General features: G+C 57.3%; 2 protein-coding genes across 2 annotated transcripts in view; one reads left to right on the top strand and one right to left on the bottom strand.

Annotated features, from left to right (window-relative positions):
- Positions 1-5,881, top strand: part of HADHA (hydroxyacyl-CoA dehydrogenase trifunctional multienzyme complex subunit alpha) — a 54,306-nt gene extending 48,425 nt beyond the window's left edge. Inside the window, exons 15-20 of the mRNA XM_082852170.1 lie at positions 2,169-2,309; positions 2,724-2,792; positions 3,578-3,773; positions 4,452-4,566; positions 5,123-5,268; positions 5,356-5,881. Coding sequence (XP_082708296.1) covers positions 2,169-2,309; positions 2,724-2,792; positions 3,578-3,773; positions 4,452-4,566; positions 5,123-5,268; positions 5,356-5,501 — 813 coding nt within the window. The 3' untranslated portion in view covers positions 5,502-5,881. The remainder of the gene's footprint in view (positions 1-2,168; positions 2,310-2,723; positions 2,793-3,577; positions 3,774-4,451; positions 4,567-5,122; positions 5,269-5,355) is intronic.
- A 2,710-nt stretch (positions 5,882-8,591) lies between these two features.
- On the bottom strand, positions 8,592-21,671 carry GAREM2 (GRB2 associated regulator of MAPK1 subtype 2; the record flags this gene model as incomplete). The annotated part of the gene is made up of 6 exons (XM_082852169.1): positions 8,592-9,621; positions 10,172-10,341; positions 11,318-12,382; positions 13,105-13,235; positions 18,407-18,547; positions 21,560-21,671. The coding sequence occupies 6 exons, from the start codon at positions 21,669-21,671 to the stop codon at positions 8,592-8,594; spliced, it is 2,649 nt and encodes an 882-aa protein (XP_082708295.1).
- Between the last annotated feature and the right edge of the window lie 1,893 nt (positions 21,672-23,564).

Genomic DNA, 23,564 nt, shown 5'->3' with positions numbered 1-23,564 from the left:
GCTTTTAGCCGCGGCTCGCGCCCGTCTCTGGAGCTCCTTTAAGCAGCGCTCTTAATCCCCTCTCCTCGCGCACCAGGAAATAAAGAGGGAAGAAAAAGTCTCTTGCCTCTTCGGCAGGTGCAGACTTTTCCCCGGACTCCCTCCCGGCTAGCCGCGGTGCACCAACGCCCCGCAGGCTGTGTTCACGCCGCCTCTCCCGGCGCTCCGACCGAAGCCGGAGCCTCAGCTCCCAGCCCCGCCCGCCCCGGCGGGTGAGCAGACAAGCCTCTCGGCTGGTGAGTGGCGGTCGGCCCTGATCCTCTGTGCGGGAATCTCTTCGCTTTGCCCTCCACCCCCCTGTAGCTGTGCTCTCCTCCGCAGCTCCGAAGCTTCCCCCTCCGCCACCCGCAGTCTCCGCCCGCAAAGGGTCTTTCTGGTGTGTGGACACTTTTCCTCCTTCACAGCTCCCTCCCGCTGGTGCAGGACCCGTCCCTATCCTTTTGTCTCTGTTTATTTTTTTCTTTTGCCCTACCCAGGTACGTGGGGGGTTTCTTGCCTTTTGGGAGGTCTGAGGTCTTCTGCCAGCGTTCAGTAGGTGTTCTGTAGGAGTTGTTCCACGTGTAGATGTATTTCTGGTGTATCTGTGGGGAGGAAGGTGATCTCCGCGTCTTACTCTTCCGCCATCTTCCCAGAAGTCCCACTAATGATTATTACAAAGAATATGTAATCAGGATCTGTGCATTTTATTGTATATAAATTATACATGGTAAAGGCTAATTCCTTTTGCTGAGGAGTGCAGTCTGAATCAGGTCCTGTCTTTTTAAGTATTTTAGACATAAGTAGAAGATAATTTAGAGGTTAGAAGCAACTTTTGGATTGATAAGTTGATGTAACATGCAAGTGACCTGTGTGTTACACAACGGGAAGTGGGCAGGCTGTGGAGACAGGCCGACCTTGATGGCATCCCACTCTGCCATTTACTGACTGACCCTGAGCTACTAATTTTAACCTCCTGATGTCTTTCTTCCTCATCTAGGTAATTAGACTGACTAGTTCACCGAGTTGTAGTGGATTAAATGGAAAGGATAAATGATAAATGTGTTAATGAGTTGTGGACAGTAAGCAGTCGGTCAGTGGCAGATAGTAGTTAATACCTTATAGCTAAAGTGGGGAGTGGAGGCAAAACTATAAATTAATGGATAGACTTCTTTCACAGTTCAGTTGTGAAGACTATCTAATCGTTAGCTTAATGAGGCTGTTCTCAAACTTTAGCATGTATCAGAATCACCTGGAGGGCTTCTTGAACACAGATCTGGGCCCTGCCCCCGGAGTTCCTCATTCAGAAGGCCTGGGGAGGCCCTGAGAATTTGCAGTTCTGACATTCCCAGGTGATGCTAGTGCGGCTGGTCCGGGTACTTGACTTTGAGAGTCACCGGTTTAATGAGCCTTGAGGGAATTTGAGTGTTGAGAAATGTTATTTAAACCCAGTAAGGTCATCCCTGGGTATCTGTGGGGGATTAGTTCCAGGACCACCAGGAGATACCAAAATCCACAGAAGCTCAAGTCCCTTATATAAAATAGTGTATGTAGTACAGTGAATACGGGCAGCCCTCTGTATCCTCAGGTTTCAGATCCAAGGAGTCAGACCAGTTGAATCTGATTCAACCAGTTGGATCTGCGGTTGGTTGAACCTGTGTATGCGAAATCTGTGGATACGAAGGGCTGACAGTATCCTGGTGGTGAGATGCATCGACGTAAAATCCAAATATATCTCTGACAGTCCAGCATAGTAAGTAATTCTTCTGCCTGTCTCCCCCCACACCCCGTAAAAAGTGGACCCTCTCACCCAAACCATCAGCATCACTAATACAAATGGAACCCTCATTCATTCTTCCCCAGTAAATCTAATTTGGCCTTTAGCTGCGATTTTGGCACTAACTGTTGGTAGGATCCATTGCCCTTAGTGAAAAGCCCTAGAAGCAGATGGAAGAGCATTCCAGTTAGCTCTCCCCTGAACATACTGGACTTTTAATCAAAGAACCATGGCACCAAACCACTTGACGGTACCAAGCAGTATTCCTGTATTACAACCGCCTTTCTCTGCAGTGCTTTCCTAGCAAAAAAAAGAATGCTATTAGTTTCCCCTCTCAGAGTTCTTAAATCTGTCGGTGTTTTGGCCCCCTTCCCAGGTGATTGGCATGCACTACTTCTCTCCTGTGGACAAGATGCAGCTACTGGAGATTATCACAACTCAAAAAACTTCTAAGGACACAACTGCTTCTGCTGTAGAAGTTGGTCTCAAACAGGGCAAGGTCATCATTGTGGTTAAGGTAAGGAGCTGTGTGTCAGAGCAGCAGATTCAGAAAAGTTCCATGAAGACTCCTTATATTTCCGGGTTTGCTTGTAACTCTTCAGTTTAAATATACCAGCTTTTGATATGATTTCCCCTTGGTGGTCTACGGTATGGACAGTGGTGGACCGCTGAGTCGGGGGCTGGGACATGGCGGGTTCTCCCAGCCATTCCAGACCTTTCAGATGACTGTGAGGCTGTCTGCTGTGCTCGTGGATTCAAGCCAGGCTGCCCCTGGCTGTGGCTTCCCCTGCAGTTTAATATTAAGGATTCTGATGGAGATTATAAATCACCTTGAGTTTTGAAGTGGCTTCCGGGGGAGAGAGACCGCTTTCAGACCTGGGAAGTGGCCACAACTGAGGGGCCCATGAGCTCATATTCTCTCCCTTGGCAGGACGGACCTGGCTTCTATACCACCAGGTGCCTCGCACCCATGATGTCTGAGGTCATCAGAATTCTCCAGGTTGGTATCAATCTCAGAATGTTTGAGGCATCTTCCACTCTTTCAACTAGTTTTCCAAACTGGTAATGTTAGGGTGAGGAGCAGGCTTCCTTCTAACACACTGACTCCTATCTCTTCTCCAAGGCCCTCTGGTGCCCTCTCTTTCCACACAGGGCTGGGAAGTCATGGGCTAACACTGCACTAAAATGGGCAGAATTTTACCTCTGCTCCCTTAGTGTCCTTCCTGCTCCAATAAGCCAAAGGCCTCCGACATGCTCTGTGCGCGGTTTCTGCGTCCCCATCCAGAACAGGGCCCATTTGGTCGGATTGGTGCTACACCCGTTTCTGCTGCACGCAGACCCCTCCAGTGGCCGTACAGGTTGGTCACTGGTGGGAAGCGCGTGGCCACTCCTCGCTGGGGTCTTATCAGACCTGGGCATCACAGGACTCTACAGTACTGCTCCTCGGTAATGTCTCTTCTCTCAGCATCGGGAAACTTAGCCCTGTCTGGCGTGGAATCTCGTTATTCGTGAGATCCAGGATTGCAAACAAGAAGGAAATGAATAATTTGTTCATCTCTAGACTTCCTTAAAATTCTGTAGGTTAGGAAAGGCTCGGACTTTCCCCTTGTGGCTCCCAAGCCTCTTTGTGCTTCCCTGAGTGAAACAGTCCCATTCCTGGGCCTGGCGAGCGGCACCCAGAAGAGAAGTGGGTGCTGCCCAAGGCCGTTTGTGAGGGCAGCACAAGGAGCCCTTAGGGGAATCTGGGACGGCCCTCCCTGAGGTGCGTCTTTACTTCCAATCCAGGAAGGAGTTGGCCCTAAGAAGCTGGATTCCCTGACCACAAGCTTTGGCTTTCCTGTGGGCGCTGCTACACTGGTGGATGAAGTTGGCGTGGATGTAGCAAAACACGTAGCAGAAAATCTAGGCGAAGTGTTTGGGGAGCGGTTTGCAGGTGGAAGCCTAGAAGTGCTGAAGCAGATGATATCCAAGGGCTTCCTGGGTGAGTAGCCGCAAAGAAACGTAACTAGCATCATTTGTGACAGAAGGCCCGCGTGGAAGAGTGTGTTTTCTAAACATAGAGCCGACTGTCATAGGGAATTTAAAAATGATTTCATGGCCACCTCTTTTTAGGCTGGGCCTGTAGATTATGGACAAAAGGCAGAACTCTGGACTCCTGAGGCTCTGCCGTTGCCCAAGCTATGCAAAATTGACAGGCATTTCATCCTGCCCAAGGCCTCTACTACACCCGTGATACTGCAGGAGCATTGTGTCCAGGCTTTCCATGTTGTCTGACCACCTTTGTGGAGGAAGTAAACCTCTAAGTAGAGGATGCAATTGAGGCCCACCAGAGAGGTGGCTCTCTCTCGGCAAAGTAGCAACAAAATCAACACTAGGACCTGGGCATCCTAGGACCTGGTGTTGCATACCTGGACATTAAAACTCACCCACCTGGCCTTTCCTACCCAGATACACAGATTTCCAAGCTCCAGGACACACAAGCTCTTTTTTCCTTCGCTGTCAACTCTTCTGACAAACACCAATTTCTAGAGTAGGCTAGATCTACAAATTCAGGAATACGGAAAAGAGGCTAGAGCTTTATAACGGACTAGCGGAGAAGAGAACTCTCAGGCCCGGGCTCTGAGAATTTGTTAACTCTCCCTTTTCTCGCTTCTTTTAGGTCGCAAGTCCGGGAAGGGCTTCTACATCTATCAGGAGGGTGTGAAGAATAAGAATTTGAATTCTGACATAGACAGTATTTTGGCAAGTCTGAAGATGCCTTCTCAGCCTGACGTGTAAGTTCATTTGAGGGGCTGTTGGTGCAGAAGCGTGTTTCTCACCAGCCCGAAGCTTCTTGGACCCTCTGCCATCATTTTTGTTATGATCACCATACGTGACCAGAAAGAACATTCCTGACGCTTAACACTTTTTGCCCTTCCACATTCCACCTCGTCCTCTACCAGGCCTCAGGGTAAGGACTGCAGCCCAGCCTTGGGAAGACCCCTTGGGAAGCCTTCCCTCTGAGGGTCCCAGAGAGCAACTAGAAACACGGTTCTCCTAGGCCTGCTCTCCCTCCGCGCTGTTTGTTATCGTTTGTAATCAGCAGCTGCTGATGTCAAGAGATGCCGTCTACCCCGCCAGACCCTGTTCTCAGTGCCCGGCTTCGGGTTAATTAGTGCAGGTAGCCCTCTGCTGTCTTCTTCCAAGGGCAGCACCTTCTCTAGCATTGGAGGTTCACAAGGGCTGGCCCGGAGCTCCAGCAGCACCAGCCCTCACTCCCATTCTGCACCGGGGCGCCTGCGTCCTCCCCTCTTACCCTGCCCCTCCCTGAATGTCTCTCCCTGTTGGCAGCTCCTCGGACGAAGACATCCAGTACCGCCTGGTGACCAGATTTGTGAATGAGGCTGTCCTGTGCCTGCAGGAAGGGGTCTTGGCCTCGCCTACAGAGGGAGACATCGGCGCCGTCTTCGGGCTTGGCTTCCCCCCCAGTCTTGGAGGTCGGTCTTGCAAGTCAGGAAGGTAGCTCGCTTCATCCCGGAGCTCGTTTCACTTCTCCTTGAACAACGTCCTATTTCTCCTTTTAGGGCCCTTCCGCTTTGTGGATCTGTATGGTGCTCAGAAGATAGTGGACCGGCTCCGGAAGTACGAGGCTGCCTATGGAAAACAGTTCACCCCGTGCCAGCTGCTTGTGGACCACGCCAGCAGCCCTAACAAGAAGTTCTACCAGTGAGCAGGCCCTGAACCCTGCTCACTCGCCCACTAACGCCAACCGCGGCAGCGCTGGTTCTCGACAGAGTGGCATCTAGGTTTATCAGAGTAACCAGAGGAAAACAGATTCTGGCGTTGGGTGTGCGCCTCGATTAACGTGCCTTCAGCTGTGAGCATCTCTCCCTCCCAGGGAAGTCTGGCTGTGAAGCAGTTTGTACTTCACGTTGGAAGGTGGAACCCTCTGTGCACACGGATTTGTGAGCCCCGAGGCCCCGAGGAGCAGCGTCTCTGGAGCCATCCTTGCTGCCTGTTCCTCCCGGGAGACCAGTGGTGGCCAGCGGTGGTGAGGGCAGTTCTGCACCCAGCCAAATACTTAACGATAAAAATCACTTTATCAGCTTCTCTGCCTGCCTACTGCTTTCTCTTCTGTCTTTGCCCTTGTGGTTTAACCCCCTTTCCTCAAGGGGTGAGCTGGAATAAAGCCCTGTGCTGCGGGGTAGGAATGTACCGGGGCAGCACCTTAAGAGAGAAACTGCATTGATGGAAAGTGGGATTTTATGAGCCTAAAGCCTTTTAAACCAGCTGTATTTAAATGCTTTGGCTGGGCTTCTGCTTACAGTGGGGAAGAGGCCCGGCTAAGCAGAACAGGGGGAGAGGTGTGGAGGGCCAGCATATAAGACTCCTTTCCGCTGCACAGTTTTACCCAGTTCTTTCCTTGGTGTGACTCATTCATGTGCGCACCTCAGGATGTTTGCGGAACGTTGGCATTAAGCAGAGGAGGTGACGTTTTCCTGGCCAGCGTATCCTGCATGTCTTGGCCGCCCCAGAGCACAGAAGGTGGACGATGCCTGCACAGTGATGACACGCATCCCGTGTGACCCACCGCCACCTCCCCTCTGCTAGAGCCTCCACTCTTCCCCTCCCCCTGTCCTCTGTGTGGAAAGTTCCTACACTTGTGTTCTGGCAGAAGCATTGCCCAGTCCAGGTAAACAGCTTTGGGCTCCTCACTGGGCCTGGCAGAAGGATCCACACCGTGTGCGTGCAGAATCATAATTCAAGTCCCATCACAGCGCGCAGTCTCATCTTTGAGATGTCACCAGTTCCTCCTGCCTCTGCTCCAGCTGTGAGTACTTCAGATATCCCCCTGGATGGCTCTGCTATGGACTCTGGCAGGCGGGAAGCTCAGCTCCAGTTCTGCTCAACACTCAACAGTTGGTTGCTAGGAAGCCAGACTCTAAAACCAAGGCATCTCCGAGTTGGGAGTTTTCAGGTGACCCATAGAAGGTAGAGAACTGATCCTCTACACCAAGGCCATTAACAGGCTTCTGGGGGCTGGGGGCTGGGGGTGGGGGTGTGTGAGCAGCCTCAAGGCAGGTATTTGGACAGGGCAGGAAGTTAAACCTGGGTAGTGGCTTGGAGCTTTGAAGTACGACCTTTCCACTTAGCAGCACTAGGTAGGTGTGAATTATGTTGAAACATCAGTGGGAATTGAGGGTTCTTGTAGTTGAGGGGCTGGTGAGGGCTTTTCAGAAGGGAATGAGGGCCACTCCACCAGCTGCCTCTGAGGAACAAGTGGGCCGTGTACACACAGCGTTTCTGAAGTCCTCTCCTGCCCGCGGGCACATACATTGTGCCAGTCGGTCCCCACGGCCCTCTGAAAGAACACAATTGACGCCCAGAATTCCACCTGCACTACTCTTCAGTGGTCTAGCATTTATTTCACTAGCCCTTGAGGATTCACTGAGTGATTGGCAAGGAAACCCAACGTCTCAGCATCCCAGTTTCTGTGCTCTACTTCCTGACTCCCCTTCCCTCAGCACTGAGGCAGCCTGCTTGGGATGAGCAGCAGCCCGGCTTCGCTCCTCTTAAGATAGAAAAACAGAGGAGATAAGTATCTCGGTAAGGCAGACGAAAAGGCTGATAACCCCTGGGCCTGACGCTAGGAGGATTAGTGTGCTTCTGGTAGGTGAGACGGGGACGAGCATGGGGGCTGGGTGGTCGGACACGACAGCCAACCTGCTCTGGCTGCTGGCAGATCACCGTGCTCGAGATACAGGGCGCAAAGACCTGCTTTGAAGCAGGTGAACAGGTGCGAGAGGACTGAGCTCCAGGAGGAAAAAAGCAGGTTTTCCCAAGCCATCGTGCTTTCTCTTTCCTCCCCATCCCACCTGTGCCAGTGACAGAAAGCCAGGAAGGGACACCATGTGTTTGCCAGGGTCAGGTGATGGGGCAGGAGACCGATGGGAGTGATGGAAGGCCACTTGCCTCAAGAATCAGGGAGCAGCTGCCCTCAATCCACCTGCTCTTGCACAGAGTCTTCGTGGACTGGACCCAACAGGCAGGATGCAGGTCTAGTTGCAGTGAGCTCGCGTCAGAAGCCAGTGCACTGGAGACGTGGGGGAGCATCTGCCTCCCTAACTAGATAAGCAGGTCGAGAGCAGAGCTGGGCTCTTCCAAAGCCATCACCCAAGAACCAGAGCCCACAGGTGGAGCCTCTCAGGTGTGGTGGCACAGGCCTGTACTTGATACACCTGTGTTCAGGGCCAGGGGCCCAACACACAGTGGAGCAGAGGGGAAAGGAGGGCATCCCCGAGATACAGAAATAGGCACCCCGACTCTGGGGCAGCTAGGCCAAAAGCCCACAGAGCACAAAGGAGAGCGGGCACTTGGGGAATCTGTGCTTAGATCATGGACCATCTTCCCTTGTCTCCAGCCTGCACCTACAAGCTATGAAGTACGAGCTATCAGCGGAGCTCTGCAGCGGGACGGAGGGGGCTGTTAGGTCACCATGAAGGCCCGCTTTTGAACCCCCGTGGGAATCGCAGCAATGTGTCACCAGGCCCGGGTGTGCACCGGCGCCTCCAGCCCCTTCCCCGCGTACTCTGCACACTGAAAGGCAAGATGCATGCGGGGCTCTGGCCCAGAGGACCCCGTTTCCAGGTGTGTCTCCCCTGGATTCACTCTCCGCGGCTGCTTAGCAGCCTCAGTCTTGGCACAGATCCTTCCTGCAGGCAGGCCCCGCCTCTGGGGGTGCCGTCACCCTGCAGACCCAGGGCTGGTCCCCCGGGGCCTCCGGGCCAAAATTCCAGTTGTGCAGCCCCGAGCGGGAAAGTCAGATCTTGGGCCGCCAGCCTTTGATGAACTGCATGATCTTCTTGACCTGCAGCTTGGTGAGGTGAAAGTCATCTGCCAAGATGTCCTCACTGAGCTGCACGAAGATGCTGCCGTCAATGCGCTCTCGGGCAAAGAAGCTCACCACGTCCTCCGAGAGCCCGATGAAACGCAGGCTTCGCGAGACCTCCTCCAGGGAGAGTGCAGACAGGTCAGCGGGGGGCTGCCAGGAGGAGGCATCCCGGCCGCCCCAGCCTGTGGCCCCATCCCGGGGACTGGCCGGAGGCCCTTCCAGGCGCCCCTGGGTGAGAAGGAGTCGTGCTCTGCCTGCTTCGGGCCCCTGCAGGGCCACGGGGGACAGGGGGGCAGGGACCTGCCGCAGCACCAAACCTTCAGGCTCAAAGGCCTTGGGGGGTCCAAGTGGCAGAAGGCCAGGCCCAGGCCCAGGAGCCCTCACAGCTCTGGGCTCCTGACAGCGCAGCAGCTCCGGCTCTGGAGAACTGCCCCGGCCCAGCTCAAAGGGATCAGAGGGCTCCAGGGCAGGCGTCTGCCGCTCAGAGGAAGAGGAGGAGGAGGTGGGACAGCAGGAGGAGGCAGCCGCCGAACAGGCCTGGCCTGGAGGGCCCGGGCCTGGGGAATGAGCGGGGCTGGAGGTAGCCAGAGGACCTGAGCTGGCTGTGGGCCCAGAAGAGGAGGCGGCTGAAGGGCCTGGGGGGTAGGCAGGCCCGGAAAAGGGGTTCAGAGCTCCAAGGGGAGCGAAGCGTTTCTGGGGGTGGGAGGGCTTGAATGGAGGCGGGCAGCTGTGGTAGGTCTTGACCGGGGTGTCGGCCCCCCAGAGAGAAGCAGCTCCACTGCTCAGGGGCTCTACAAGGGCCCGGGAGGCCTGGCTGGGCTGCGTAGTCGAGGGCAGGGGTCCCGGGCGTGGGCGGCTGGGGGACTCGCCCACCTTGCAGTCTCCCCAGGTGCATGGGTAGCAATAGAGGGAGTAGGTATCCGGTGACGGAGAGCCACTGCCACTGCGGGAGCCCGCCCTGTGGGCAAAGAGACAGACACAGATGGAAGGGTAAGCACAGCAAGAGGGAAACGCGACAGGGCCACACACACACACACACACACACACACACACACACACACACACGCACGACACAGCGAACCACTGCTCCACCAGGTCCCAGAGGCCGCTGCTTCGATCTCAGCAGTGCTGGCCCACGCCCCAGCCCCCGAGGCCTGCGGCCCTCGAAGATTGCCCAATTCTTTCTCCCGGCACCCCCCTCCCCAGGAAAAATTAAACTAAACTGAATTACATAGAAAATTTTCAATAGCAAGCAGCACTCCACCCCGTGGCAGAGCCCACTCTGGAGGGAAACAGAGCAACACTCCCAACCGACTGTCATCGTTTAGGAGAGGAGCGAACTGAAGCAGGAAGCCCGGACCCCAGGGCCCCCTCCCTCAGGTGCTGCTCAGAACCTCTGAACCCCGGTCCTGAAGACTTCCTCTTCCTCAGCACTGGCTCCCCTCCCCACCCTCCCCTGCTTCAATCTACCTGAGGAGGCCCAGGACCAAGACAAAGAAGTGGCTCACCCATCCTGGAGGCCAGAGGAGTAGTAGGAGAGGCTGGAGCTGGGGGAGTGGACAGGCTGCAGCTTGGGGAAGCGTGGGGGCACCGGAGGACTGCCCGAGAGCCGGCCATTGGCACTGCCACCTCGGGGGGGCACAGGAGGGGCATTGAGCAGGCGGCATTCCTCCTTCACCTGCAAGCACAGGGCCATGACGCCACCCCCGGCCCCCAGGCAGCTGGGCCAGGGCGGCATCTGGCACTGACACTGCCCCACTTTGCCAAGAGCCTGCCTTGCCTTACACCCCAGCTCCTCACCCACCCACCCACCCCTTCTCGTCTCTCCAGCCCGTTTTGCTCATCGAGAGCCGACAACACACACACTGTCTCCTGTGGCCTTGGAAATCCACCTTGAATGTAAGAAAAAATAGAGAAGTAGATAAACAATCAGTTAAGTAGACATATTCCCTCCTCAGGGAAAAGGAGAGAAATAAGAAGAAAAACGTGTAGTGAGGAGAAGAAAGGGAAGGAAGAGTACCTGCCATCTGGCTCCCTGCCTCACGGGTCAGACACTCAAAAGTGGGCTCCATGGGATGCTCATAGGTGTTGTCCATAGTCTGTGGACAAGCTCGGTTGGAAAATTCTGTGTTAAACACAGATAAACGGGCTTCCTTCGTGCAGAACTTCTCAGAGCCTTTATTATACCAATACTCTGCGGCTCCAAAGTGAGGAGGGGGAAGGCTGGGCATCACAGACTACATTTTCTAAACTTACGTCACCATAGAACCTTCTTTACACTGGACAACTTAAAGGACTCCTTGTTCTGTGGAACCTTCTGGGTAACACTGTTCTGGGCTCATCCCCAATTCTCTGAGGCTGGCGACCTGCTGGCATCTTCGTCCCCACAACTCCCCTGCCACCGTCCCTGGTATCCCTTCCTACAAATGCTCCTGCGTTTCTTTCCTCCTTGTTTTCTCCCCTTTCCCCACCTCGGCCACCCTCTGTCACACACTCCGGGGGGCTGGAGACCGAGATGCCAAGGCTGGGGCCCAGGAGAACGAGCTTTTCAAGCCCAAACCCTGACCCCTGGCTGGCCACCTCCCTGGAGGATGGGGCCCACAGAGCTCAGAGCCCGGCCTCCCCCCCTCCTCGCCTCCACCGCGTCCACTCACCGCCTCGGATTTGGGAGGCACTGGAGGCGGGGCCGCCTCGGGCTCCAGGCGGGGCGGCCCGGCGGCCCCGAAGGAGATGAGGTCGGGCCCCGGGAGCGGCCGGGTCCTGCCCTCGGCGAAGCCTTCAGCCGCCTGGTGCGTCCACAGCTCCTCGTAGGGGATCTCGGCGGGTGGCGCTGCGGGCTCGGGCGCGCCGGCCCAGTCGGGACTCACGTACTCCTCCTGGTCGCCGTCGCCGGGCGGGCCGGGGCCGGAGGCGGGGGCGCGGGCGGGCCGGAGGGCGCGCGGGGGCGCGGGCAGGCAGAGGCGCGCGCGGCGCGGGCTGGCGCAGTCTTCGGCCAGCTCGGCGGGCGCTTCGCGCACGGCGGTCGAGTACTCGTCGGGGTCGAAGCGCTCGCGGCAGTAGGAGGCGCTGTCGCGCACCAGGCGCTCGACACGCGGGTCCCCGGCCAGCAGGCCCTGCGGTAGCGCGAAGCGGGGCGTGTCGGTGAGCAGCAGGAAGTGCAGCGGCGCCGGGCCCTCGCGGCGCAGCGCCAGCCCCAGCACCACCGTCTTGGAGATGATGCTGACCAGCTTGTAGCAGTGGCCCTCCCGCACTGGGTGTAGGTCGTAGGGGTTGCGCGGCGGCCGGCTGGGCACCAGCACGTTCACCGGGAGCCGCACGCGCTCGATGATGGCGCGCACCGTGTGCTCGCCCTCCTGCATCTGCAGCTCCAGCGGGCTGCGCGTGCTGAAGCGGCCCTGGCACTGGAAGGGCAGGCTCAGGCTCTCATTGGTGCGGTGGTTCATGCAGATGAGGCAGGGCATCTTGCCTTTGATGGGCCTGGCGCCCCCGCTGCCACCCGCGGCCCCCGTGCCCCCCGGGCCGCCGCCGCCGCCGCCGCCGCCCACCCCGGCCAGCGCCCCGGCCCGGCCCAGCTTGCGCAGCAGGGTGGTGAAGCGTGAGCGCTCCTTGGTGGTCTTGGCGCACAGGATCTCCGCCTGGCCCATGAGAGTGAGCTCGTCGCCGGCGTGCAGCGTGAAGTTGTACACCTCGCTGTCCTCGCTGAACTCGCCTGACACCACCTGGGGATCCCAGAAACGGCAGGAGGCCTTAGCCAGGGCCCCAGGAAAGCCACCGGGACAGGACCCAGGAGGACAGCGCTCCTCTTGGGCCTTTCCCAGGGCTAAGACCAGATCAAGAGCAGTTGACTGAGGACATTCCATCCTGGAGGGGCCACATGGTGGCTGTGCAGCCTTCAGTGAGTTACCTCTCGGGGACCTTAGTTACTCTTACTTGGAAGAATTGCTGTAAGAATTAAATAGACTATATGTACAATGAAATACTTTGAAAATACTCAGTATCTGGCAACTTTTGTTATCATTTTTTACAATTAGGGCGATAACAATCCTCCACCTGTTCAACAAGACTACTCTGAAGAGAAATGAATTGATGGATAAGCAGAGGTTTATAAACAGGCAAGAACCGCCTGTACGTAAGTGGGGGGCCGTGTGCACTATGTGCCCCACAGCTACACTACCACCACCAGTGGCTGAGAGGATGGCTGCCCTGAAAGACTGCCCGGTCAGGCCATGACCCTCCACACACACTTCCTGCTTCCCCACCTTCTGCAGGAAGCTCCAGGAAGTTCATACACCTAGCCAGAGGCTTTCAGGGGGCTGTCAGAAGCCACACTGTGACACTTTTACCTCTTGGAGCTCAAAGGCCTCCCTCCAGCCAGGGTCAGGCTTGCCCCTGAGGATAATGGAAACCTGGGGGCACCGTGCCTGGTGCAGAAAGGACTAACCTTGACACTGAAGGTGATGGCTTCCATCACAAATATGCGATCGGGGAAGACGCTGGCCACCTCCTCCACGCTGCTGAAGTACCTCACTGGCTCCCGAACATCCCGGGCCTGCTCCAGGAGCTTGAACTTCCCTGCACAGGAAGGAATGTAGGCTGCTGCTAGGGTGGGCCTGCTGCTGGGAGCCTAGCCTGCATCCGGAGAGGCCCCACTGTCCCCGCTTCTTGTTCCCCTCATCTCAGCCAGCCTCTCTGGAACTCAGGTGGTCAGAAGGGCAGGTTTGCACTAGTGGAAGGAGCTGGTCAGCTGATTCAAGCCTCACCAGGGAGGTGAGCACAGATTCCTAGCAACTAGAGCCCAGCCCTCACCCAGTGGACAGCTTGTGGGTGTGTGATAAGGCTAGCAGCCGCCTGCCCAGAGAAACCCAAGTGCAAACTGGCACCCAAACACTTGGACACAGAGCTATCCTCGGACCAAGCGTTAGTGTGGCATTGGGGGTGCTGATTCCTAGCTTGGTCCCAGCCCCACTCTGATTTGCTATGACCCTAGACAAATCCCTTCCCTTCTCTGGGGCTTGAGTCCTCAGCTGAGGAGGCTGGAGCAGATGCTCTTGGGCCCCACCTGGATCTGGCATTCTACGTATCTGCGGTGGATTGCTAACCCACACCGATGCAATGGGCAGACGAGGGGCCCAGCCCCAGTCTTTGGAGATCCAGGGAGAGCAACTCTGACTCCTAATCTGTTCCCAAATCCTCCTCTGATCCAATCTCCAGCCCCACTGTCCCAGAGGCCTCCGATCTGAGCCCAGCAAAGCCTCCTCCCTCGGATGAGGTCTTCCCAACCTGCAGTCCAGGGCTATGTTTTGGCTGGCTCAGCAGATGCCCCCAGCAGACACAGACTTTAAAGAATGATGGTAATCCGTAAAGCTGACACCCCTCTGTGTAAACTGTCTAACCTCACTGGCCACACATCTTTTATGTGCCCACCTATGTGAGCACAAAGACAGGCTGTGAACCATGCTGGCATCTGGACAGATGGCCTCTTCTTAGCCCTTACACAAAAGGAAGAGAGTCTTGTACAAGCTGAGAGAAGACAAGGTGGCTCTAGCTTCTGTAATGTCTCTGGTGGCTGCTGCAGTCATAGTCCATTCATTTATTCATTCCACAAACATTTGCGGAGCACCCACTATGTGCCAGACACTAGCCTTGCCCCGACAGGGGGTACACACTGGGTAAGATAGTCTGCCCCCAAGGAAATCCAGATATAGTGTGTGATGGCAGGACGTGACAAATGCTACACCAGACTCATGACAAAAGAGTGAGAAGACCGCTGAGTTGGGGGAAATCTACCTGGCAGTCTGAGGGCATCATAAGAATGAAAAGAGTTTTACAGAATGGACATTCCACATGGAAGAAATAGCATGAGCAAAGACACAGAGTCACGGAAGCAGACTGCCTGCCCAAAGTGGTGAGTGCCTGGAGGGTAGGACTTGAGGGGGGGTGATGACAGGGGTGAAGCAGACAGCAACTGGGTTATGAAAGGCTCTGAATGCCATATGGTAGGACTTTATTCCGTAAGAATGAAACCCCCTGGAGTGTTCTGAGCAAGGGAAGACCAAGATCAAAGTTTTACTCTATAAAGATAACAGGGACACCATTCAGGTAAATAACTCAGTAACGAGTTCTGGAAAAGAGCCAGGGCAGCAACTGAGGGAATAACAAAAATGAGCAGACCAAGAGGTACTTTCAAGGTAGGGAGCCTCCTCGGACTGTGGTGAGGAACTCATCAGACTGATGAGTAGGTGGTGGAGGAAGGGACTCGGGTCACCAGCCTGGTCAGAAATGGAGACGGCAGAGCTGTTAACCAAAACTGAGACCCTGGAAGGAACGAGTTGTGGAGCACCGGCCAAACTGGGGAGGCCAAGTGAGGCCCTGCAGGGGGTGTTCCTAGGGCAGGCGAGCGTGTGGGTGCAGCGCTTGAGGATGCCTAGTCAGAAGTAACAGACAGAAGGTCACCAGCCCACAGGAAGCAGCGTCAGCTGTGGGGCAGGCAAGATAGCTCAGGAAAGAGGAAGAACAGAGGATCTTGACCCTTTGGGGACCCTCTTCCCAGAGAAATCCCACAGTGTAACCCTAGCAGGAACACACAAAAAAGCATTTTGTATATAGTACAGGGGGGCGGTTCTTGAAGCCCCCAAAGCCCACCAGAAACCGGGATTGAGACATCCACTCCCTAATGCAGAGTATGAAGAGCAGAGGGCCAGCGGCAGAGCCTGCAGCATCAACACCTATGAGCAGGAAAAGTGACAACCCAGAAAGAGAGGGGGAAATGCCCAGGAGAAAGCTGGAGGGAACAGACCCCACGTCCCATCCTCCATCCTTCCCCAGCCACTCTGAGACCCTGGTAGGAAGAGGCCTCGGATGAGCCACAGCCCTCGAGGGCAGCAGGGATAAGCTGGGGAGGGGACCTAGCGAGGAACAGTGATCTGCAGGTCAGAAAGCAGGAGTCACAGGTCTGCTACCATCCAAGAAAAGTAGCCCCCATCCCTCACCCAGTCGCCTCCCCAGTACCCACACACAAACCCCCCAACTCCAAGCAGCCAGGCAGGGAGAAGTGCCCACTGCCCCCTGTGGGGAGAGCTGGAGCCAAGTCAGGGCTAGAGCGGGGGGTGGGGGAGGATGTGGCAAGGAAGATCGATGTAACCATGGTAGCCGGCACCACCCCCTCCGCCGCAGCCTGAGCCCAGCACCGGTCATCGCTGCCGGGAGGAAGGAAGGTAGACCTCCCGGGAGTGATGCTCTGGCCCCTGGAAGCCTTTTCCTCCCTCTGCAGCGCCACTGGGGGCAGCTTCCTCTCCTGCCTCCCCCTACAAAAGACCCGAGGTCCCCTGCGGCTCTAGGGACCTGCCGCACCCTGGCCTGCCCCTCCTCCCTGTCCGTGAGTCCCAGAGCACGTTTACGCAGCCCCGACCGTCCCTTCCAGCCTGAAGCAGGGTCTTGTTTCTCACCCCTCCCTGCCAGCACCTGACCCATAACAGACGCTCCATAAAGAATGGTGGGTAAATGCACAGACCTGGCTGAATCCCAGCTCTGCCACCTACCACCTGTGTGGCCTTGCGCAAATTATTTAATCCCCATGGGCTTCTGTTTTCCCACCTGTAAAGTGGAAGCATACTACTTGGCTCAAGGGACGCATCTGCCCGGTGCTCCGCAGGGTCCGCGGCCCGCGCGGGGAGAGGCACCGCGCAGAGGGCAAGGCGGGGAGCGGGCGGGGTGGGGTGGGGGGTCGTCCCGGAGGAGTCCGGTCTCCCCGCCTCCCCGGGCGGTGGGCCTTGGCCTGGAGCCCGGCTCTCCAGCAGCGGCCCCCACGCCACTCGCTGCAGGGCATCGCCCTGAGCCCTCCTCCCCTCTCCCTCCACCGCCTCCCGCGGCTCTCTCAGCGGTCCGCCCCGCCCGCCTGCCCGCGCAATTATTAATTCATTAGGAGGAACCAGCTCGGAGCTGTGCACTCAGAGCTTCCTCATTAACCCGCCGGCGGCCCAGCCCCTCCCCCTCCTAGGGGGGCCTCGGCCACCCAGCCCCCATCCAGGCGGGGCCCGAGCGGCCCACTGGAAAGATGGAGCTGGGGATGCGACACCTCGGCAGGCCAGCTGTCACCCGCCTTACACAAGGGCACCGAAAGAGATGGGGGGAAAGGGCCAGGAGCCCCGTGAACGCAGAGTTCCCCAGGAGGCTCTGTACCTTGGTTTCCCGGATTTTTAATGACACAACCGAAATGGCGCAGTAAGTCACATTTCTGTCAGTGAAGGCTTTTTCCAATCTTTCCTTTTTTTTTTTTTTGCATCGAACCTGTGCCCCCAGCAGTGCAAGTGCCGAGTCTTCACCACTGGACCGCCAGGGAAGTCCCCCAATCTTTGCTTTTTTTATCGAAGACCTGGGACCTCTCCCTGGACCAAGGCCAGATACCCAGGCTGGGAAGTTTCTAGCTTGGGCAGGCCTCCCCAAGGGCTCCAGGCCAGGTCAGAAAGACACTTGAGACAGTTTCCTCATGTTTAAAATGGGCTGTGGGGCTACAGGAGTACAAGGTGCACAGGGCGCTGTAAAGAGCAGAAGCCCCGTAAAGGGTTTAGTCCTGTCCCACTGACTCCGGGGAGACCCAGGCAGCGCCAGAAGGGGAACAGCATACCTGTGAGGAAGGGACTGTGAGCCTTCCCAGCTCAAAGTATTCCAACCTTTGTTGGGGGGTGGGCAGCAGATAAACACAGAACTGGGCTAACTACTAACTCCTGGAGCTTGATAAAACTTCCTCACGGGGTTGCTGTGAGGATGCAATGACAACAACGCTCTGCCCAGTGTCTGAAACGCAGCACGTGTTTAATGTGCAGGAGCTGTGGGATCCTGGGCTCACATGGGGGCATCTCTGGGATGGGGCCACCAGACTCACATCCCTCCCACACAGGGGACAACAACCCTGCATTCCTGATGTGGCAGCAGGCAAGAGCCCAGGAGTCAAGATACCTGGGTGCTAGCCCTTGCTCTGCTGCTTACTAGCTGTGTGACCCTGGGCAAGTCACTTCCCTTCTTAGGCCCTCTGTTTCATTGTGTGTAAAACGAAGGGGCTGTACTTTCTTTTTTCAGCAGCAGAATCCTTTCTTCAAAAAAAATCTGTAGGACATCAGCATCATATATATAACAGATAAAAGCAGAAATTCACTGCAGAATCTTATTTAAAAGCCTAAAATTTTAACATTCACTTAAGTCAATCAGTGAAAACAATAAGTTTAACACAAAAATTGGGAAAAACAGGATTAGAGCAGGCAGATGCAGCCACATAATCAGCCTGAGCATCCCTTTGTTTTTGAAGTCTATTGGTTGCACAGTACTGAGAGGATCCTAGCAGGAGATACTCCCTTTGAGGGTCTGTGCAAAAAGTGTTAATGAGGCAGAGGTACCACCTGTGTGTAATGGTACACACTGAAGGTCTCTAGTCAGGGTTAAGGTTTGATCTGTGGCAGTTTGAGGGTGTGGGTACTTTTTTTTTAACATAAGTTTCAAATCTATTTTAAAACAAAATGGGAATCAAAGGTTTGCAACCAGAAACCCAGGGCTCCACAAAAGAGTATGGAAACCACTGAGCCCTAACTCTAACCCTAACCCTAATCACCACCCTGCCAGCCATGACCTCGCTCACCCCTGTGGCTCTAAGGGAAAGCCAGTCACCAAGTTTCCTCCAAGACCTCCCCACCCCTACCCCCCTGCCTACACCTCCCACCGGCTCTGTGCCATCTGTCCCTGGCTGGGCACACCTGGGTACTGCAGGGGGATGTCAATCTTGGGCCCGATGACATAGTGACCCTCCTCCAGGGTGTGGGCTGTCACCGTTGTCCACTGGCGGCAGGAGTGAATGAGCAGGATGTCTCGCTCACTGACGCCCTCGGCATACTCCCCTGAGAGGGGAAAGGAGGATAGAGGAGGAAGGACAGAAAAGAGAACATTAGGAGGGGCAGAAAGAATAGGCAGGGTGACCTCCTACCTCCTCACCGAGACTCCACCGGGGACAGCTCCCCACGATCCCTGTCCAGATCAGCAGCGCTCAAGGGACAGGCAGGCTGCCAACTGTGACCTCGGGGCTGAATCAGGCCCCCTCTCTCAGGGCTCAGGCTCCCGATGGGGCCCCAGCAACCGGCCCAGCCTCCGTCCTGCATTCATCATTCGATTGGACTGCCTGCCGTCCCAGGCCCTGTGCGGGAGCCAGGGGCTCCCAGCGGATGAGCCCAGCCTCTGCCCTCCAGGAGCCCTTAGGCCCAGGAGGAGGTGGGAAGAGATGTGAACAGAGAATACAGGCCAAGTTTGAGGCGCTGAACGGAGGCTGTCCGAGTTCTCACAGAAGGGGCAGTAAACTGGCTGAGGGGGAGTGTGGGCAGGAGGGAGGATGAGAGAGTGCTGAGCAGCAGACACTTGAGCTGGGCCTCAGAACCACCTGAACTGAGATCAGCAGAATTCTCAGCCCCCGAGTCGGCTCCTAGGCCAGGAAAGGAGGGCCTTGGTGGGGCACAGAGAGGGCCGAGAAGGGGCCGTCCATGGTGAACCCCAGAGCTATGTGGGTCACTCGGGTCAGGAGAACGGCAGGGCTTACAGGAGCTGACTCCTGGCTCTCTTTGGGCTCTCTTTTCACCCACTGCCACAGACAGTCTCCTGCACACAAGGGACCTCAAAGGAGAGAGGAGACAGTCTCAGATACCCGCTGATCCCACCTCAGAGAAGCTGCTTCTTGGCTCGCCCTCCCTCGGCCCTTCACCCCCCCCAGTCTTTGGAACACAGTGATGAAGGCCAGAGGAAAGGGGTGGGTTTAGAAGAGTGATGGGGGCTAGTCCTGGGGGAAGCATGGGGGCCAAGCCATCGGGAGGGGCCTGGGCCCCAGAGGCTCCAACCCCAGCACCAGTTTCCAGGAGAGCAGAAGGGCTGGCCCAGCTTCCAGGAGGCCTTTGAGCCGTCTCCTGGTTGCAGCTGGTGAGTAGGGTGGGGGTGAGGGATGCCTCCTTCCCAGCCCCCTCAGACGCAACTTAATATCTGCCACCCAACCAAATGGGAAATGGTTTACTCTGATGGCTGGGGACTCCCTGAAGTGTGTGCACTTGGTCAGGGGAGGGGAGGATGTGTTCAGGACCTGCAGGAAGGGCCTGGCTTCCACCCTGTGTATGGGGGGCGAGGGGGGAGCCTTTCTCCTCAATTCCTCACCTGAGGCAGAGGAGGCTTTCCTACTCTGTAACCTCCTCTTAGAGCTCTCCTAAGCCCCAGGCTGCCCTTCCTAGGGATGCAGGCCACAGTCACACAGGACACACACCAACAACCATGGGTCATGGTTGAGCCAGCAGTTGAGCCAGCACAGCCACCTGGGCCACAGTGATAGGGACTTGCTTATCACCCCAATGACACAACTCAGTCCCATGGTCCCACTAAGGGGCCCCTCCCAAATGCACAGCACACAGGGACCTTCAAGACTTCAAGACGTACTTTTGATCACATATTCACACTCACAGTTTTGATCACATAAGGTGACCACAGCCATAGCCACCATTGTCACAGACAGACACCAGGCAACTGGGCCATCACACCAGTTGCTCATTCCCTCATTCATTTACTCCTTCCATAATCTTTGTTAGGCAGGATGCCCTACCTCAAGGAGCCTGCAGCCCAGTAGAAGGACAATAAACTGACCATTACAACGGGTTACAGTAGGAGACAAGACAAGGGTGCCAGAGGTGTCAAGGGAGCCCAAAGGAGGCCTGCCAGATTGAGGAGCTCAAAAAGGACGCCCCCCCGGGGGGGGGGGAGATGCCAAAGAGGATGTGTGGGAAGTGGCCAGGCACAACCTAGGGCCAGCATATTCCATTCACACGCAGACACACACAGCCTTGCTGTTGACATGGGCAGTCTCGGCATCACACGCCGATGATCCAGGAAACAAGACGTTGGACTGCCAGGCAACCCTGCCCGACGGCCCAGGCATAGACGCTCTCACCGAGCCCGCTCCTGGGACACGGTGACGCTCACTGTGCCCACTCCTCGCCGCCGCGGGTCGGAGGAGTGGCTGCTGGCCCCGCGGAGGGGAGAGGAGAGGAGCCTGTGGCCGCGGGCTCCATTAGCATTCAGGGAAGCAAGTGTGCCAACGCGGGCCAAACCCCTATTCTTCTCACACACAAAACCCCCGGCCTGGCTGCCAGCCCCGGCTCCTGCCCCTCCCCCAGCCAAGCAGCCCCTCTTCCCCCAAACGGTCCACTTGCTCGGCGCAGCCTCCGGGCGCCCCTCTCGGGCCCGCAAGCATCAGCAGTGCAGCCTGGGCCCCCGGGCCCCAAGGAGAAGTGGGGCAAGATGTGGGGAGGTCCGGGGGCTCGGGGGCCCGCCCGGCGGAAGGACTCGCTCACTCAGGCCCAGAGGTAGTCTGCCGGCCCCCGGGGACCGGAGGCTGCTCCCCAGGCCGCGAAAGGAGGGTGCGAGAAGGGTCCCAAGAGGGACAGAGCGGGGCTGGGGGGCGGCGGCGGTGGGAAGACAGAGTCCGAGGCCCAAGGGATACGGGAGGATCGAGGTGAGAGGCCGGAGACAAAAGGATGGAGGGGGGCGCGGCCCGGGCGGGGGTCTGAGGGCGGCGAGGGAAGGGGGTGCACCGACGGGGCGGACTTGGCGGCTCCGCCGCGCTCCCGGCTCCAGCTGGGCCGGAGAACTCTGTCCTGGGCCCGGCCCCAGTCCCTGTCCCAGGTTTCTGTCCCTGTGCCCGTCCGTGGGGCCCAGAAGGAGGCGGCCCCTCGGTTCGTGGGCCCCGGCTCTCCGGGGAGGCGCTCCGGGAGCAGCGCGGGGCCCGCGCCGAGGAGCGAGAGGGCAGGAGCCGCATCCTCACGGCCCCGGGGGAGTCCCCGATGGCCCCGTGGCCCCCCAGTCGCCCTTCCCAACACCCCCGGTACCTGGCCCGAGGCAGGCAAGCGTGGGCAAGCGGCAGCGGCTGACGATGAGGTCGAGCGGGAAGGCGCCCATGCTCCAGCGCAGGCCCGCCAGCCCGGCCGCCAACTTCTCCATGGCATGGGCGTCCCGGGGGCCGCCGTCCCGGGGCCCCGACGGCCAGTCCCGCGCGGCCCGGGCTTCCGCGCCCGCCGCCACCTCCTGGGGCCGCCGCGGCGCTCCCCGCCCGGCGGCCCGGCCGGTGCTGCGGGCGTCACGTGGCCGGCCTCCCAGCGGGGCGCCGGCCCCCGCCCCCCGCCCCTCGCCCCACCCCCCGGCCCGCGCCCGCATACGCCGCCAAGGCCCGCCTCTACGCCCGCCCGGCTCGCCTGCCCCATCCCCGAGCGTCCAGGTGACAGCCGGGGACCGAGACCCCCGGCGGGCGCCAGGAGGGAAAACGTGGACGCGAAGCGGCATCCCCGGGGTCGGTGGTGGGGGTCGGCCTCCCCTTCCCCGCCGAGCGTGTTCGTATCCCCCTTTCCTCGCCCGCTGGTGCCCCGGCCTCCGGGAATCGCCTCCGGTCCCGCTCGGGGTCCTGCTTCACTTCCCAAAGCTTCTGCCGCCGCGATCCCAGCAGCTGTTGCTGCCTCTAGGACGTATATCACCTCCAGCTTCACGCATCCTGGCTAGGCCGCCTAATTAACCCCATTTTACTGATGAGCAAACATACTCAGAGAGGTCAAGTAGCAGCTTGATTTGAAGCTAGGTTTAACTGCAAATCCCACTGCCTTCCCAGCTTGTCGCCGAAGCCTAATACCGCCCCCTCCGCCCCCACTTTCCAAGTTCCCGGCGCCTTCTTACCGATTGCCACCAGTCTGTGAGCCAGATAGCTCCAGCATAGACATAGGCTGGTGATGAAAGGGCTCCATGGACTCTCGTCCTCAGCCTCGGTACCCCAGAGAGATTCCCCCCTCAACACACACACACAAACACTCTCTTCGGAGGTGACTGACATCCCACATCAGGTGACCTGAACCCCAAGAGAAACGGCACCAGATAAGATGAACACAACTTCTCAGAGGAAGAGACATTTCAGATCACTGTTCAATCTCCATCTTTTGCAGAGGAAAGAAACGGAGACTCCAAGAGCAGAAATGCTTTGCTCCAAGGTCACACAGCGGGAAAGAAGCAGAGCTGTGACTGGAAGGCAGTTTGTCATCCAAACTGGGACACTTTTGAGAATGCAGGAGGTGCTAACAGGGATAGGTTTATAGGCATAAACCAGGACAGAGGGTGTAAACCAGGACCAGACCATTCGGTCACCCTATCTCTGAGAGAGGCCTCTGAGCCCTGATGTAGACGCCACATCTGCAGCTTCTAGTCCTCAGCATTGCTGGTTCACCTCAGCTCTAGACCTCAGTTTCCAGCTAAGCCCCTCTATCCCCACCGAGGCATTCACAGGCATTCCATTTCAACAATCACACTTGAACCCAGTCCTCTTTCCTTTTCTATCCCAGCTAAGGACATCACCTTTCACCTGGTCCCCCAACCTGGAACTCTTCTTAATCCTTACATGCAACTGGTCACCAAGTCCTGGCAATTCTTCTTCCGCCATTTGTCGTGTGGCCCTTCCTCCTCTCCAACCCTGCTGTCCCAGCCGGACTTCAGTTCCTCCTCTGATCTTTCCTCCAGGCCACACTTCGTATTTCATACCAAAACCCGTGTAACTCTGGATTTTGGCTGCGTCAGGGACCACACAGGTGTGAGAAATCAAGCAGAGCTACCTAAGTGGTTGGACCCACCCCCTAATTGTTGTAGAACGTTCCAGAGCCTTTCTAGGGCTTTTTAACTGGTGGCAACTCTCCAGGGACCTCTATGTGCACATACATACAATCCCTTGACTTGTTCAGGGCTCAAGAGCCATGTAGGAAGTAAGTCAGCTTCACTTTGAGTCAGAACCGCTTAGATCTTTCCTTGGGCTGAGATTGCTGGAAGACAGCTGGCAGCACGGAGAGCACAGGATGCAGCCCG

The sequence above is a fragment of the Leucopleurus acutus genome (assembly GCF_964270905.1).
Source record: "Leucopleurus acutus genome assembly, chromosome: 12".
In the NCBI taxonomy this organism is placed as follows: domain Eukaryota; kingdom Metazoa; phylum Chordata; class Mammalia; order Artiodactyla; family Delphinidae; genus Leucopleurus; species Leucopleurus acutus.
This window is presented reverse-complemented; position numbering and strand designations above follow the sequence as displayed.